The sequence below is a fragment of the Monodon monoceros genome, unplaced genomic scaffold (assembly GCF_005190385.1).
Source record: "Monodon monoceros isolate NGI ecotype Baffin Bay Population unplaced genomic scaffold, NGI_Narwhal_1 Super_Scaffold_20, whole genome shotgun sequence".
NCBI classification, from domain to species: domain Eukaryota; kingdom Metazoa; phylum Chordata; class Mammalia; order Artiodactyla; family Monodontidae; genus Monodon; species Monodon monoceros.
The window spans coordinates 45,043,087-45,059,162 of NW_021703777.1; the positions used below are offsets into that span (position 1 = coordinate 45,043,087).

General features: G+C 36.2%; 1 protein-coding gene across 2 annotated transcripts in view; it reads left to right on the top strand.

Annotated features, from left to right (window-relative positions):
• The window catches only part of CCNI (cyclin I), a 31,843-nt gene that overhangs the window by 2,074 nt on the left and 13,693 nt on the right, over window positions 1-16,076 (top strand). Inside the window, exon 2 of one of the 2 annotated variants that reach the window (XM_029235768.1) lies at window positions 5,557-5,713. The exons of the other annotated variant lie outside the window; for it this stretch is intronic. Within the exon in view, the coding sequence (XP_029091601.1) occupies window positions 5,600-5,713 (114 nt within the window). The 5' untranslated portion in view covers window positions 5,557-5,599. The remainder of the gene's footprint in view (window positions 1-5,556; window positions 5,714-16,076) is intronic. 2 annotated transcript variants of the gene reach the window in all.

Sequence of the window (16,076 nt, forward strand, 5' to 3'; positions counted from 1 at the left end):
CATCAAGGAACTCATGGTTAGTAGGAGAGACCAGCCTACAAGTAGTCAGCTCTCATGGAGCAATTAAATGCAAAAGTAGAATTATGTTCAAGTACATATGATGCAAATGACAACTCTGTAGGAAGGAGAGTGCAAGCTAGAGAAGGACATTTCAAGTTGAAAGAACAGTATGTGGAGAGTCATGGAGATTGGGATAAAGCAGAGTGTTTTGGAATTATAAGTACCTGTAGTTCATTATTAGGTTAAGGGCGTAAAGTCAAGGAGATAGTAATAGAACATGAGGTTTTTGTATGGTCACATTAATAAATCCCTCTTCTTATAAGAGGAACTAAGATCCGGAAGTCAGCACCAGTACAAAATTATTAATGGAGTTGGTGTTTTGAACATAATAAATACAATAATTCCATGTTAATGAAGTTGTTTCTGTTGTATACCCAGCACTGTGCAGCACTTTTCCTCAGAAGAGCAAGAGGCCCCGTATGCTGATTTGTAACATAGTTAATGCTGTACAATAAGTGTTTTATAAACTATTCACTGAGACATTAAGGTATTTGATAAACATAGAGGAAGAAGCAGAAGCAGCAATTGAAAGAATGGGAGGAGAAGTGTGAAACGCTCAAGGTCAAAGTTTATGTAATATGCCAACCAAAATACAGTCTTCTTGTTTTTTAGTTCCTAGAGACTTTTCTGAGCATTCAGAATTCTGAATGTGACCATTAATGGGCATAAAATAACAACATAAAACTATAAAGTTCTGTTATTTAAAACAGTAAGTTTATATTTTTAATGTTTGTGTTTTATTTCTTAGCAGGATTCATTTTTCATCTAGCTCAAATAATCTGTTTTAAAACATTAGAAAGCAGCCTTGTGGATTGTTAGTAAAAGAAGTAGAATTCAAGCCAGCGCTTTCTCCACTGTATCATATCATATTTTAAAAAAGGAATGTAGAACATTTTCTCATAAATTATGGTTTCTGTTTTGTTTTGCTTTTTCTGTGTTGTTAACTTGTAAATAATTTCAAAAAGAAACTACCTGGATTCACTTATTTTCAGCCTTTTACTCCATTTGTTTTATCGTGTCTTCCCTTCTCTCATCTTCCACCCCCTCTCTCTACAGCATTCATTATGGCCCTTTACACCTAAATTTTTCAGTGTGTATTTCCTGAGAATAGGGATATTCTTTTACAGAGTCACAGTAAAGTTACCAACTTCAGTAAATTTTAAATTGATAATTTACTTTTGTCAAGTCTGTCCAAATTCTCATTATGTCAGTTGACCCCAAAATGACCTTTATAGCATTTTTCTCTGCAGTACAGGATCCAGTCTAGGGTAAGGTACTGCACTTTTATTTTTCTGTAGCTTGGAAAATCTGAAACATCCCCACAGGTGTCCTCCATCCTTTTTGTTTCTCACTTGTATTATTTATACCTCATTTTTTTAAGTTTAAGGAAATTTGAACTCTTTTTTTTTTTTCCTTTGTTACATTTCCCTATTGTGAGCAAAGAATGATTGCTTTCTTTTCTTCTGTTGATACAGTGTGTTACACTGATTTATGAATGTTAAACCAGCTTTGCCTTCCTGGGCTAAATCCCACTTGGTTATGGTGTATAATCCCTTTTTTATGTTTTCAGATACAGATTGCTAGTATTTTGTTGAGGAATTCTGCATCTGTATTTAAGAGATACTGGTCTGTAGTTTTTGTGCTGTTGTCTTTGGTTTTGGTAGCAGGATAATAACTGGCTTCATAAAATGAGAAGGCCTCCTCCTCTAGTTTTTGGAAGAGTTTGTGAAGAATTTGTATTAGTTTTTCTGTAAACGTTTGGTAGAATTCACCAGCAAAGACACTGGGGCACGGGCTTTTCTTTGACACTAGTTTCTTTACTAATTCAGTCTCTTTAGTACTTGGTATATGACTTCAGCTTTTTCTGTTGTCAGTTTTGATAGTTTGTTTCTAGGTGTTTGTCTTTTTCATCTAAGTTGTCAAATTTATTTGCATACAATTGTTAATAAAATTTTCTTTATGATCCTTTTTATTTCTGTAACATAGGTAGTAATGTCCCTTCTTTATTCCTGATTTTAGTACTTGATCTCTTTTTTCTTGGTCAGTGTAGCTAATGGTTTGCCAATTTTGTTGATCTTTTCAAAGAACCAACTTTTTTGGTTTCATTGATTTTTCTCTATTTTTCTGTTCTCTACTTCCTTAATTTCCACTCTGATATTTATTATTTTCTTTCTTCTGACTTGCTTTAGGTATAGTTTGGTCTGTTTCTTCCAGTGTCTTAAAGTGGAAGGTTAGAGTCTTAACTTGTGATCTGTTTTTTTTCTTGTTTATTGAAGTACAGTTGATTTACAGTATTGTGATTCAGTTATACCTATGAGATCTTTTTTAATATAGGCATTTACAAGTATTTCATTGTTTCCTGTAAGTTTTAGTATGTTTGATCTTTTTTATTCATCTCAAAGTATTTTCTAATTTCACTTACGATTTCTTCTTTGACGTGGATTCCTTTGTTTTAAAAAAGTTGTTATATCATCTAAATATTTGAAAGTCTTATTAAGGGCCTTAATTATAGAAGATTGAAGAACAAGAATCCCTTGAACCTGATCTTATACTTCTTTACATGACTCTATCCTATATGTTCCTGTCAGGTCCCCCACCCATCCTACCCTAAAAGCAATCTTCAAAGGAATCATTGTAAAAGAAGAGTAATTACTAGGGGCAGCCACCCATTGGGGTATGCTGAGAAGGCTGGCAGATCCTGGTGAACCACCCTGTTGAGAGTAGCTAAAGGAATGAAATAAGTAAGTTTTGACAGGAGTTAATCAATTACAGACCAAAATTAGGTTTAGAAGAAGTTCTTAGAACCTATGAAGTTCAGTCTCCATCCAATATAGGTGTTTCTTCTAAATACGTCTAGACAGGTGAACATCTAGTTTATACTCTGTTTCTGAGGTTGATATTTACATTTGCATTCGATGAAGTTGTAGTGACTCTGTTTATCTAATTGTGGAGAATTTGAGAAAAGTACCAGTGCAACAAAATTGGAATCTCAGAACATCTAAGCAGAATGTAACAGTAGATAGAATTTAACAAGATGACTTTTTTTAAAGGAAAAAATGCATTTAAGGTCCTGAACAAGGATGTAACGCCCCTCCCGCCGCCCAAAGGCACCAAAAACCCATACAAGGTGGGGGTGGAGGGGAAGTTCACCTAAGAGTTACCTTAGAAAGTCTTAAGAGTTTTAGTTGAGCATTAATTTTATCTGAATTGATAATGTGGTGTAGCCTTTAAAAAAATAGCTAATGATCTTAGACTGCATTAATAATTAAACGTGCTAATTTAGAAGAGCAAAAATCATGTCATGTGCGAAACTCTTGAATGGTTTTTCAGCAATGCAGTGGATGAACTGGTGAGCATGATAGCAGCCTTTAAACATTGAAGAATTCACCTGTGAAAGAGATTAGACTTGGGTTTGTTTGTTTTGGTTATGGTTTTTTGTTTTTGGCCCCGAGGGTTGAAATGAGCCTTTGGTTGTGTCTCTGTTTCATCAGGATACTGTGCGATGGGCACTGTGAGTAATAAAAACATGATATTCGTAGATATGACTGCAAGGGAATTTATAATTTATTAGGGGAGATAGTTCTTGGAAGAAATTACCTTTGAGTTGGACCTTTCCGGATAGTTATTATTTTCCACTTTCTAAGTTATTTAACTTTTTTCTGCTTAGTATGAAAAGCACTTCATGCTTGATATAGAAAAATTGCAAAAACCCAGGAGTTTAAAGAAGCAAAAAGAAAAAAAATTACAATCCAGTTAACCAGTTTGCAATAGGTTGAATAGTAAGTGAAGTATGTGGGTGATAAATAGGAAAGAGGATAGTAGCTGAAGTTGGGGCAGAGGGAACATGGAAATTGAAGATTAGGTTTGTATTTTTTGTTTTTTCAAATTTTAAATTTTTATCAAAAATTAGGAACTTTTCACATGTTAATTCTAGACATTGAATTTTTTTAAGAAGAATCCCTGGAATTTGAAGCATATACGTAATACAGGTCCAGAGTTGAAAAAAGGGAATAGTTATATGAGGTCTATAATGAAAAACCACATTCCTCTGCTGCTTGGCTTCTCCACCCTTTTCTCATTCCCCAGAGGTTAATCACTCAGCTCTTACCTATTTCTCTTGTTATTTAAGATCATATTTTCAAGTAACTTACCTATTGCTGTTTTTTCGATATTTAAGTTTTAGATATTATTTATGGTTTTCCTCTGAAATATAAAGATGAGGCTCTCATTCTGCCTTCTCCCAACACCCCTCATCCTGCCAGTGTAGTTTTATTACAGCGTTTGTGTTGAAATCTCTATCTAGTGTTTTATTATTATTGCTGTGTAAATATTGTGGTATATTATTATGTTTATTGTCTTGCATAATCTCTTTTTCTGAATTTAATAACCTTCATCAATCTAGTTAAGTCTTTTCACATTCTTCAGCAGCTTCTCAATCCAATTTTCCATACACAGTCAAACCTCTATAGTTTCCTTTTTTTTTTAAGAAACATAGAAACGTCTCTCGGACTCTGAGATGCCTTGTACTGTGTTGCTCTTTAGACTTGCTGCTCATTTTAGAGTGCCAGTTACTCTACTGTTGAGCTTTCTAAATCAACATCGTCCAGTAGAACTTACTGCATTGATAGAAATGTTCCTTTCCTGCACTGTCCAGTGCAGTATCCACTGGCCACATGTGACAGCTGAGCACTTGAAATGGGGCTGGTGTGACTGAGGAATTATTTTTTAATTTTATTCAATTCTAATTTTAATGGCTACACGTGTAGCTAGTGGACACTGTAGTGGGAGCACAATTCAAGATGGTTTCATACTTAAAGGGGGGGATAGTCTAATACTGATTCAGTAGAAATGGGTGGGATTTAATGTAATTGATGTAATTTTTTTTTTTTTTTTTTTTTTTGCGGTATGCGGACCTCTCACTGTTGTGGCTTCTCCCGTTATGGAGCACAGGCCCAGCGGCCATGGCTCACGGGCCCAGCCGCTCCGCGGCATGTGGGATCCTCCCAGACCGGGGCACGAACCCGTGTCCCCTGCATTGGCAGGCGGACTCTCAACCACTGCGCCACCAGGGAAGCCCGATGTAACTTTTTTTTAATGAAAAGAGGGTTTAGCCCTTATCTGTGTAGATTTTTAAGAGAAATATTTGGGACAAATATTCTAAGAATTCCTAGACTAAAAAGCCTGTGACTTAAAATTTTTTGACACAGTGATAATATGTTTTGATCCAAGTCCTAAGGTTCTGTCAATTATATGGTCATGTTTTTATTCTCTTTACAACTGAATTTCAGATTTAAAGTGAGAATGTTTTAGATAAGTGATGATTATGGTAACATTTTAATATATGATATCTTAAAGAGCTGTAAAATCCTATATTGCCTCATAACATTTTTATTTTGTTTTATGAATTGCTTCATAAGTACCAACATATTTATATTATGCTACAGTTACTATATATATAATTAAATATAGAGCATTGTTTTATATTTGATTTTATAGGTAGCTACATCAGGCTGGGCGGCAGGCAGATCCAAAGGATATCATGAAGTTTCCAGGGCCATTGGAAAACCAGAGATTGTCTTTTCTGTTGGAAAAGGCAATCTCCAGGGAAGCCCAGATGTGGAAAGTGAATGTGCCGAAAATGCCTACAAATCAGGTAATGATTTCTCTTTTCACTGTAGACAGGTGACTTTTATTAGAACTAAGTGTACTACTATCATATGTAATAGCATCTTGACACTGTATTGGAGAAATATGTACCATTAAATATATGCTCTATTCTTTACTTGAGAAACATCTCCTTGTTTCATTCTGAAACAAAACAAAAATGAACTGTTTTTGTTTGTTTTGTTTTATCTGAGTTACACCTTTAGGAAGCTAGGTATGTCCCTTCTCTTTTCTTGTAGTACAATACTTACAATAATAAGCCTTCTTTATTTCTAGATATATAGTTTGCCACAGAGGCTGAACACAGTCAAATCCTTGTCTTTAGTGATCAACAACTTTCTCTTTCATGAATATAAGGAATTCACTTAAACTACTAATGTAATGTCAATGTTGAAAGCTTATAGGGAGATAATCAGCAGCTGACCTCTCAATTACTGTTGGCTGTATGCCTTTTAGAAATTTCATATAGAGTTATTTTTTCCAAATAACTATGAAATTTGTCTGTCCCAAAAGCTTACTATGTAATATGTCTTACACATCTTTTTATCCCTAGTACCTAGCATTGTGTTTGGGATAAAAAGTAGTGGCCGAGAAATTTTTGGTATGTGTAGGCAAATGACAGTATCTGATCTCCTCCTGTGTTGGTTTAGGTTAATCTTTGCTCATAGGTTATTGATATCTGAATGCTTTTTCTAATTCCAACCTACTTTTATCTTCTTTCCCACAAGCTAAAGAAATACATGTCTTCCATTTACTGTTATCTAATTGTCATTTAGTGAATTGAAGATTAGTTAGCCTGAATGAATGCCTTTTATACTAGGAGCATTTGCATGTGCTATCACATTTAGTATCTCATTTAATCCTTTGAAAAAGGCAGTAGTCCCAATTTGTTCAAGACTTCAACTAGTAAGTAGTAGAGTTATAATTTTGAACCTGAGGCAGTTCTCTTCCCATTATACTTTGTTTTTCATTTTTTATTTTTGTATGCTTGTGTGATTTTTAGATGACTGGGGATTCAATCATTCAGTAAATATTTATTAAGTATCTGCCATATTCTGAACACTATTCTAATAAGCCTCAAAGCTTTATTACAGCTGCTTTTAGAACCATTTCTTTCATTTTTCTCCTACTATCTCCTTGAGTCAGCATGCAACCAACAATGATATACTTTTATAACATGGTCTTTGAAGGTGATATTCTACCAAGATTATAGTATATTGCTATATTATCATTTAATCTGGCCTATTTTTATAGGTATTTTAACAAATATTACTAAGATGTTAGACCAGAGAACAGAACACTATCAGAACTTCTAAGAGGGATCTATTTAAGGTTTTGCCTTTAGTAATGTCAGGTAGAAGCCATACTTAATTCTTGTAAAATGTGTGTGGGCTTGGTCTGGTGGGTATAGGAGATAAGATAGAGATTGGAGTAAAGAGCTATAGGGGCTTGAGACACTTGACAGGGTAACCCCAGGGACACTTCTCTATTCTAGTTCTAATTCTTTTTTCTTCTGTGACTCTCAGGGACTGGCTTTTCTACTTCCCTTTCCAATATTGCTTCTAACCATGATTTTTCCCTTCTTGACTCCTCCTTCCATAAGAGAAACAATCTTGTCTCTAAAGTTTAGCATCTAAACCATATATGTATCTTTTCCAACTTTCCTTTTTAATTTTTTGGGAGGGGGTGCTGGTTAAAACAGAAAAATAAAATATTTTTAAGCTTTTTTCCCTCTAGTTTTCTTATTCCTACCGCTTCCTTCACCTAAACTCTACTTCAGGGTCATTCTCTCACAGTTTTCTTGTCATTTACATTATCCTATCTTGCAGTTTAGGACAGAGTGGTCATGCAAAAATATTACACACCTATCACTCCCCTTCTGTTTGCTCCCCCAGCACTCTATACTTCCTGTATGATAGCACACAATATTATAATTCTCTGATGATTTGACCAAGTTCCATTGAGGTAGAGTTGTCATTTTTGTTTATTGGCATATAATAGGCTCACAGTAAACACTTGTTAAATGAACGTTGATTATCATTTCTTTATAATTCATCCAGGTTGGAGGAGTTCTTTTATATAGTAATAGTATTTTCAAGTACACAGCCATTTTGTTACAAATTTGGGGGAAAAAAATTAAAGACTGGTTACAGTGACATGTATTTTCAGATATTCTCAATTTATTTTGATGTACAGAGTGCTTTTGATATACAAAGGTAAACCTTGCCTCAAGCTGTTTATATAAAGATGATTTCCATTAGAAATTTGAGAAGGAACCTTAAAGGCCATCTAATTATTTGGTTTTCAAATAACAGGATCTTGAACCACTAGGCTACTAGGTGTATGAGAATCACCCAGGAGGCTTCTTACAGATTCCAGGCCCCTCCCAGACCTACGTTGCTTGTGGTGGCAACTATGGAATTTGTATTTTAAAAAAACTTCAGTTTTATTGATATGTGTTAGGTTTGGGAAACACTGATTTAGTCTAACCACAAAATAAAAGAAAAAGTTCTGACATCTAGGATAAGTGATCCTCTACTTTGGATACTTTGTCCATTCCACCATAGAAAAGCTCTATCAATTATTGGAAAGTTTTTCCTGAATTGAACCTGAAAACTGTTGCTTTCTAGTGGCTACTTACAGGTTCTAGTTCTCTCCGCTGGAGCAGTACAGAAAATATTCATTTTATATTTTAAATGATAGCCCTTTATCTACTTACAGTCAGGTGTTAAGCTCTCAAAGTCATCTCTTCTCCTGGTTGAATATCCTTTGTTCTTTAACCATTTTTCATTTGACAAGATTGTGCCTCTCAGTTTTTCTTTCTCTATGTATACTCTTTAATTTACTGTGTTTCTTAATTGTGACATTAGAGTTGTGGTCATTAATGAGCAATAAAGTGCAACTATTACCTCACTTTATCTTGGCTTGATAATTTCATTAATATAGCCTTAAATTAAAAAAAATTTTTATGCTTCGGCAGCAGTGTCATGTTGGCTTATACTGAACTTGTTTTTAAAACCTTGTTGGTTTTGTTTCTCTACTTTTAAGCAGAGTTTCCCTTATCCTAGGTGTACTTTTAAAATTTTTAACTTAGGTGCACTGTTTCATATTTATTCTTACTAAGTTTCAAATTGTTGATGCTGGCCCATTTTTCTGGCTTTAAAATTATGATTGTTATGTAATGTATTGACTTTGTCCTTTTTGTACCATCTGTAGACTTGGTAAACAAATAAATCTATTTTGCCCATAGGTTTTGTTTCTTTTCCTTAAGTACACAGTTTCTTAAAGTATATGTATACGGATCATAAGTGTACAACTCTATAAATTTTCACAAAATAACACTGTGTAACCACCACATTACTAGCACCTCCTTGTGTCCTCTTATAGTTACTACCATCTATCCCCTCCCCACAAAGAAACCATTATCCTAATATCACAGAGTAGTTTTTCCTTGTTTTGAATTATATTTGTATATGGAATCATAAAGTGTGTACTGGCCTCCTTTGCTCAGCATTTTCTTTGGTGTAAGATGCATCCGTGGTACTTCATGTAGCCATAGTTAATTTAATTCTCATTTCCATGTATTATTCCATCATATGAATTCATTGATCCATTCTGCTGTTGATGGTCATTAGAGTCTTTTTTTGTGCTTGTCATTTGTTGAACGTATGTGTACATTACTGTTGAGTATATTCCTAGGGGTAGAATTCCTAGAACCTAGAATATGTGTATACTCAGGTTTAGCAGATACCACCGATTGTGTTACTTACCAAAGTTGTTATACCACGTTTACACCACATTTTTTTTTTTACCCCTTATAGCAGAGTATGAAAGTCCCAAGTTCCTCTGCATCTTTGCCAACCCTTGGTATTGTCTGTCTTTTTCATTTTAGTTATCACGGTGAGTGCTGTAGTATCACATTGGGTTTTAATTTGCATTTCCTTGATAACTAATGAAATTCAGCAGCTTTTCATATGCTTATTTGGCCATTAGATATCCTTTCTTGGTTAAATGTCTGTTGAAATCTTTCACCTGTGTTCCATTGACTTCCTTTTTAAATTGTTAAGAGTTCTTTCTTTTGCAGGCTCTGTGTATTACACATATCTTCAGCTCTATTTGTGTTGACTTTTGATGAATAGAAGTTCTTAATTTTTAATGACCAAATTATCAAAAAAAATTTTTTGCTTAGTCCTTTGAAAGAAATGTTTGCCTAACTGACAAAGGATTAATCTCCAAAATATATAAGCAGCTCATGCAGCTCAATATCAAAAAAACAAACAACTGAATCCAAAAATGGGCAGAATACCTAAATAGACATTTCTCCAAAGTAGACATACAGATTGCCAACAAACACTGAAAAGATGCTCAACATCACTAATCATTAGAGAAATGCAAATCAAAACCACAATGAGGTATCACCTCACACCGGTCAGAAAGGCCATCATCAAAAAATCTACAAACAGTAAATGCTGGAGAGGGTGTGGAGAAAAGGGAACCCTCCTGCACTGTTGGTGGGAATGTAAGTTGATGCAGCCACTGTGGAGAACAGTATGGAGCTTCCTTAAAAAAACTAAAAATAGAACCTACTGTATGACCCAGCAGTCCCACTACTGGGCATATACCTGGAGAAAACCATAATTCAAAAGATACATGTATCACAGAGTTCACTGCAGCACTATTTACAATAGCCAGGACATGGAAGCAACCTAAATGTCCATCGACAGATGAATGGATAAAGGTGTGGCACATATATAAAGTGGAATATCCCTCAGCCATAAAAAGGAATGAAATTGAGTTATTTGTAATCAGGTGGATAGACCTAGAGTCTGTCATACAGAGTAAAGTAAGTCAGAAAGCGAAAAACAAATACCGTATGCTAACGTACATATATGGAATCTAAAAAAGCGGTACTGATGAACCTAGTGGCAGGGCAGGAATAAAGATGCAGACTTAGAGAATGGACTTGAGGACCACAGGGGGAAGGGGAAGCTGGGACAAAATGAGAGTAGCATGACTATGTACACTACCAGATGTAGAATAGATAGTGGGAAGCTGCTGTGTAGCACAGGGAGATCAGCTCGATGCTTTGTGACGACCTAGAGGGGTGGGATAGGAAGGGTGGGAGGGAGGCTCAAGAGGGAGGAGATATGGGGATATATGTCTACATATAGCTGATTCACTTTGTTGTACAAAATAAATTAACATTGTAAAGCAATTATACTCCAATAAAGATACTAAAAAAAAATTTGCCTAATCCAAGGTAATGAAGATAGGATTTTGTTTTTCCTTTTTGGTATGGTGTGAAGTAGGAGGAGTCAAGAATAATTTTTCTCCATATGGAAAACCAGTATCATTTATTAGAAAGACGTTTTTCGCCACTGCCCTGCAATGTACTTCTTTTTTCTTTATTTATTTGGCCGCGTCAGGTCTTAGTTGCAGCACGTGGGATATTCGTTGCCGTTTACGGGATCCTTGTTGCAGCACGTGGGACCTTTTAGTTGCAGCATGGGGAATCTAGTTCCCTGACCAGGGATCAAACCCGGGCCCCCTGCATTGGGAGCGTGGAGTCTTAGCCACTGAACCACCAGGGAAGTCCCCCCGTGATACATACTTTTGTTTTTAATCAAGTGACTGCTGTATATGAGTAGATACATTTGTGCGTTAGTTTCTTGCCCCTTTTTTCATCATTGGTCTGTTTGCCTCTATTTAATACCACACTGCCTCAGTTATTGTAGCATTATAATAAGCCTTTGGTGGCATAAACTTTGTTCTTTTTTTTAAGATTGTCTTGGCTATTTTAAGCCCTTTGTTCTTCCATATGTATTTTTAAATATAGTTGTCAGTTTTTGAAAAATAAAAAAATTTTGGGGTTTTGGTCTGTAGATTGATTTGGGGAAGAATTAACATGTTTATAATATGAGTCTTCTATTCCATTGACATAGAGTATTTCTCCATTTTTCTTTAAAGATGGTCTTCAGTTTCTTTTAACGTTTGGTGATTTAGGTTTATTCCTGGGTATTTGAGTCTTGTTGAGGCTATTACAAATGGTATTGTTTTAAATTTTTTATTTTTTTACATGCTTGCTTCTATATACTGGTATATAGAAATAAAATAGATTTTTATATAGACCATACTAAATTAACTTACTAATAGTTTGCCGAGTCTTTAGGATTTTCTGTGTATTATACTCAGTCATGTCAGATGTGAATAATCATGGTTTTATTTAGTTCTTTCCAGTCCTTATACTTTCTATATTTCTATATTTCTGTTTTACAGAATTAGCTAGGGTTTCCAGAACACTGCTGAAGTCTGAATTTGAGGAGAAAGTTTTCAGTATTTCACCATTAACTATAATATTTGCTATATATTTCTTAATCTTTATTAGATTAAGAAATTCCTTTCTCTGCCTTAGTTTGCTAAGAGATTTTTTTCATTAATAGGTGTTGAATTTTTATACATCATTGGATTTTGTTAATATTTTGGTTAGGCGTTTTGCATCTGTGGTCATGGGTCAGATTGGTTTGTAATGCCTTTGTCAAGTTTTCATGGTAAAGTTATGCTGGCTTTGTAAAATGAGTTGGGAAGTATTCCTGCTTTTTTTTTTCAGTGCTCTCAGTTTGTTTAGATTAATATTATTTCTTAAATGTTGGAAGGTTTTACTGCAGAGCCACTGGGGCCTACAGATTTATTTGTGGGAAAGTATTTAATAATCAGTCCCATTTCTTTGGTAAATATGAGGCTAATCAGGTCTTCATTTAAATCTTATCTCAGTTTTGGTGAGTTGCGTTTTTCAAGGAATTTATTCATTTCATCTAAATTTTCAAATTATTTGTGTAAAGTTACTCATATCTTCTTTTTAACATCTAAAGGGTCCATAGTGATGTTCCCTTTTTCATTTCTTAGTTGATTTGTGCTTTTTCTTTCTTAATCACCCTTTCTAGAGGTCTGTCAGTCTTTCAGTTCTGTTGATTTTCCCTATTATACATTTGTCTTTTGTTTTTTCAGTTTTGCTCTTTTTTTCGTTATTTCTGTCTACTTTCTTTATATAATTTGCTGTTCTTTATCTTGAGATAGATGCTTAAATAATTGGTTTTCCAGTTTTCTTTTTTAATATATTCATTTAGAGCTATAAATTTTCTTCAAAGCATAGCTGTCCACCCTTGCCTAGTTTGTTGTTCGGTCCCGTATTGGGTTCTTAATTTTTTTTTTTTTTTTTTTTTTTGGCGGTATGTGGGCCTCTCACTGTTGTGGCCTCTCCTGCTGCGGAGCACAGGCTCCGGATGTGCAGGCTCAGCGGCCATGGCTCACGGGCCCAGCCGCTCCGCGGCATGTGGGATCTTCCCGGACCAGGGCACGAACCCACGTCCCCTGCATCGGCAGGTGGACTCTCAACCACTGCGCCACCAGGGAAGCCCATGCCTCGTTATTTTTGATTGGTTGCTGAACATTATGAAAAATTGTAGAGGCTCTAGATGCTATCTTTCTGCAGGATGGTTCAGTCTTCCCTCTGGTGGGCAAACTGAAGAGGAGGTTAATCACTTTAATCCACTGAGGGACTGTGCTGATTGGAGGCTGGGTTGCTGTTGGGTATGGCTTCATCACCTCTGGTTGCCCCCAACTCCTAGAGTGTAGCCAAGGATTCCAGCTGAGAGCTTGGAGTGTTTACTAGTGCCCCTTATTCCTGAAGGGTGCTAAACTCCTCCTGAACTCATTCTTGCTTTTCAAAGGCTTTCTGCTTAGCCTCTGAGAACCTTGTCCTTCCCAACTTCAGAATTTCATTCAGAATATGAATTAAGAGGAAAGTCAGCTGAGTGTCACATTCAGATCTCTGACCCTCCCTCTTCCCACTAGGTTCTTGGCTCTTCAGGTCTCCAAATTTTGTCTCTTGCCTTGTAAGACTCCCAAAGCTCTGTTGGTTTCTTTGCTCATACTTTACACCTCTTGCCATACTCACAGGATGGGCAGATGCCTGAAAGGGGAAGCTGTGCAGAGTGTTGACTCCTCTCTTATTGTTACCTCCTCTCCAGAATCTTGGCTCCTCAAGGCCCGGTTATCCTAGCAGTTCTCATGCCTTTCTGTTGCTGTTGTTAACCTTTTAGAGTTTAAAGCTGGGGAGGATTTGTGTTTTAATGATCAGAATAGCAGCAGTGGAATATAAAGCCCTGTGTTTTACCAGGTTGAGTCAAACCATTATAAATTCTCTGTGGGATTAGTTGTTCAACCAATTTACTGAACTCTCTTAACCCTATTTGAGAAATCCATATAAGAGAAAACAGATCCCTTGATCAGGGAATACTATCTAGGGTAGGCAGACCTCCTTCCTCCCTCCCTCCCTCCCTCCCTGATGGGATTACTTATGCACTTGTTTAAAGCTATTCTGATAATATTACTGTTCAGTGCAGGTTTTAATTGATTTGAAAAAGTGATCTTAGGATCAGTATCACTTCACTTAAGAGTGAGTCTTCTCAAACCATTATCTTCTGTGGGGTTTTTTTGGTTATTGTTAGTTTTGGCTAGTGTTGATAATACTAGCCATGCAACAATGCTTTCTTGGTTCTGTTCTCAAATTTTTAATATAAGTTAAAGTCCAAAGATTGTCATGATCTCTTTCATAACTAATTGCATTGTAACTGGTTTAAGAGAATTATTTATATGTAATATTTTGTAAATTTGTTTTTTCTGGCATCACAGAGTACCAGGTATTTTTAGAGGAGGGAAAGGACAAAACTAATATTTAAGTGCCTTTTGCATTCTGTGTGTTTTACATAAGTTATATCATTTAGTTATAAATATGGTATGGAAATCTCTATTTAACTGTGTTCCCTTGTGTTACACCCATACTGACAGAACATTATGTTCATCTTCTGTGGGACTGCTTACAGTTATATGTTTGTGTTATATATTTGTTTAATGTCAAACACCAGATAGTCACATTACATAATACAATCTGTTATTTAGGGATTTTTTTTTCCCCTATATCTCTGACCTGAAGGTAGAATTAATGGTGTTTTTGTTCCTCATTGCTACTCTGATCATTGTTCTTTCACCTCCCTAAAAGCGTCCCGTTTCATCAGATTGTATCACCATCTATCTGCCTTTCCCTGTATGAATTTATTTCCTTGTAATTGAATTGTTCGGATGGCTTACTTAACATTACTTTTTTTTTTTTTGGCACTTTTAGATAAAAACTAAACTTGGTAGAAATTTAATTTCTCTTGAATACTTAACTCTCTCCATCTAATAGTTTTGTGATTGCTTCACTTGGTTCCCAGGGACCCTTAGGGGCCCCTAGTCCAGCTCTTAAAGTAGCACCTCAAGGCTCTATGGAAGATGGAATATTGTAAAACCAGTGACCATACTAAGAGCTGTCTGACCCAGGGATTAGCTGTAGGGCTGTGTCTGCTTCCTCCCATCTCTGGAGAAGCCATAGAATCCAGATAGTTTGTTTTTTTTTTTTTTTTTTGCGGTACGCGGGTCTCTCACTTTTGTGGCCTCTCCCATTGCGGAGCACAGGCTCCGGACACGCAGGTTCAGCGGCCATGGCTCACGGGCCCAGCCGCTCCGCAGCATGTGGGATCTTCCCGGACCGGGGCACGAACCTGTGTCCCCTGCATCGGCAGGCGGACTCTCAACGACTGCGCCACCAGGGAAGCCCCCAGATAGTATTTTGCTGCCTTTTTCAGACTCCTTTTGTAAGAGTGAGAATCCAACTCGTGGCTTTAATAGCATAACTCCAGTTTCCTCTTGTCAGGTTGGATAATAGTCTCTGCAGGACATACAGTTCCCTGCTACTCTATATACCCCAAACCTGTCAAGCCCACAATTTCAGTCCCATGAACAAAAGAAACTTACTGTTTCTTTTTGATTCATTGAATTGTATCACTAGTTTCACTAGTTGTCAGAGTATCTGTTTCTAGCAGTCTTTTCCATCCATCTTGATTTTTATATGCAAATCTGAGGAGCTTAGCAATAGGTTATTGCCTCCAGGTTGACATTGGTCCTATCCTTCAGAGTAAAGTTCACAGGTTTAAAATACTTGGTTCTTTTCCTTGCCTCACAAATGATCGCCCCATCCCCTCACCTTAAGATACAAGTTAGTTACTGTCTCCTTCAAGAGTCTTTTACTCTACTCCCACACTGGGCCAGGTGCCCTTCCAGTGTGGTCTGCTAGCACCCTGTGTATGCCTCTATTCTAATGCTTACCATATTTTATTAACATTTTCTGATTGTTTTCCTCACCGTGAGACTTTAAATTTTAAAGTTTAAAGAGGGAGTTCATTCTTTTTTTATCCCCCCCTTGGCTGCATTGGGTCTTCGTTGCTGCGCGCAGGCTTTCTTTAGTTGTGGTGCGC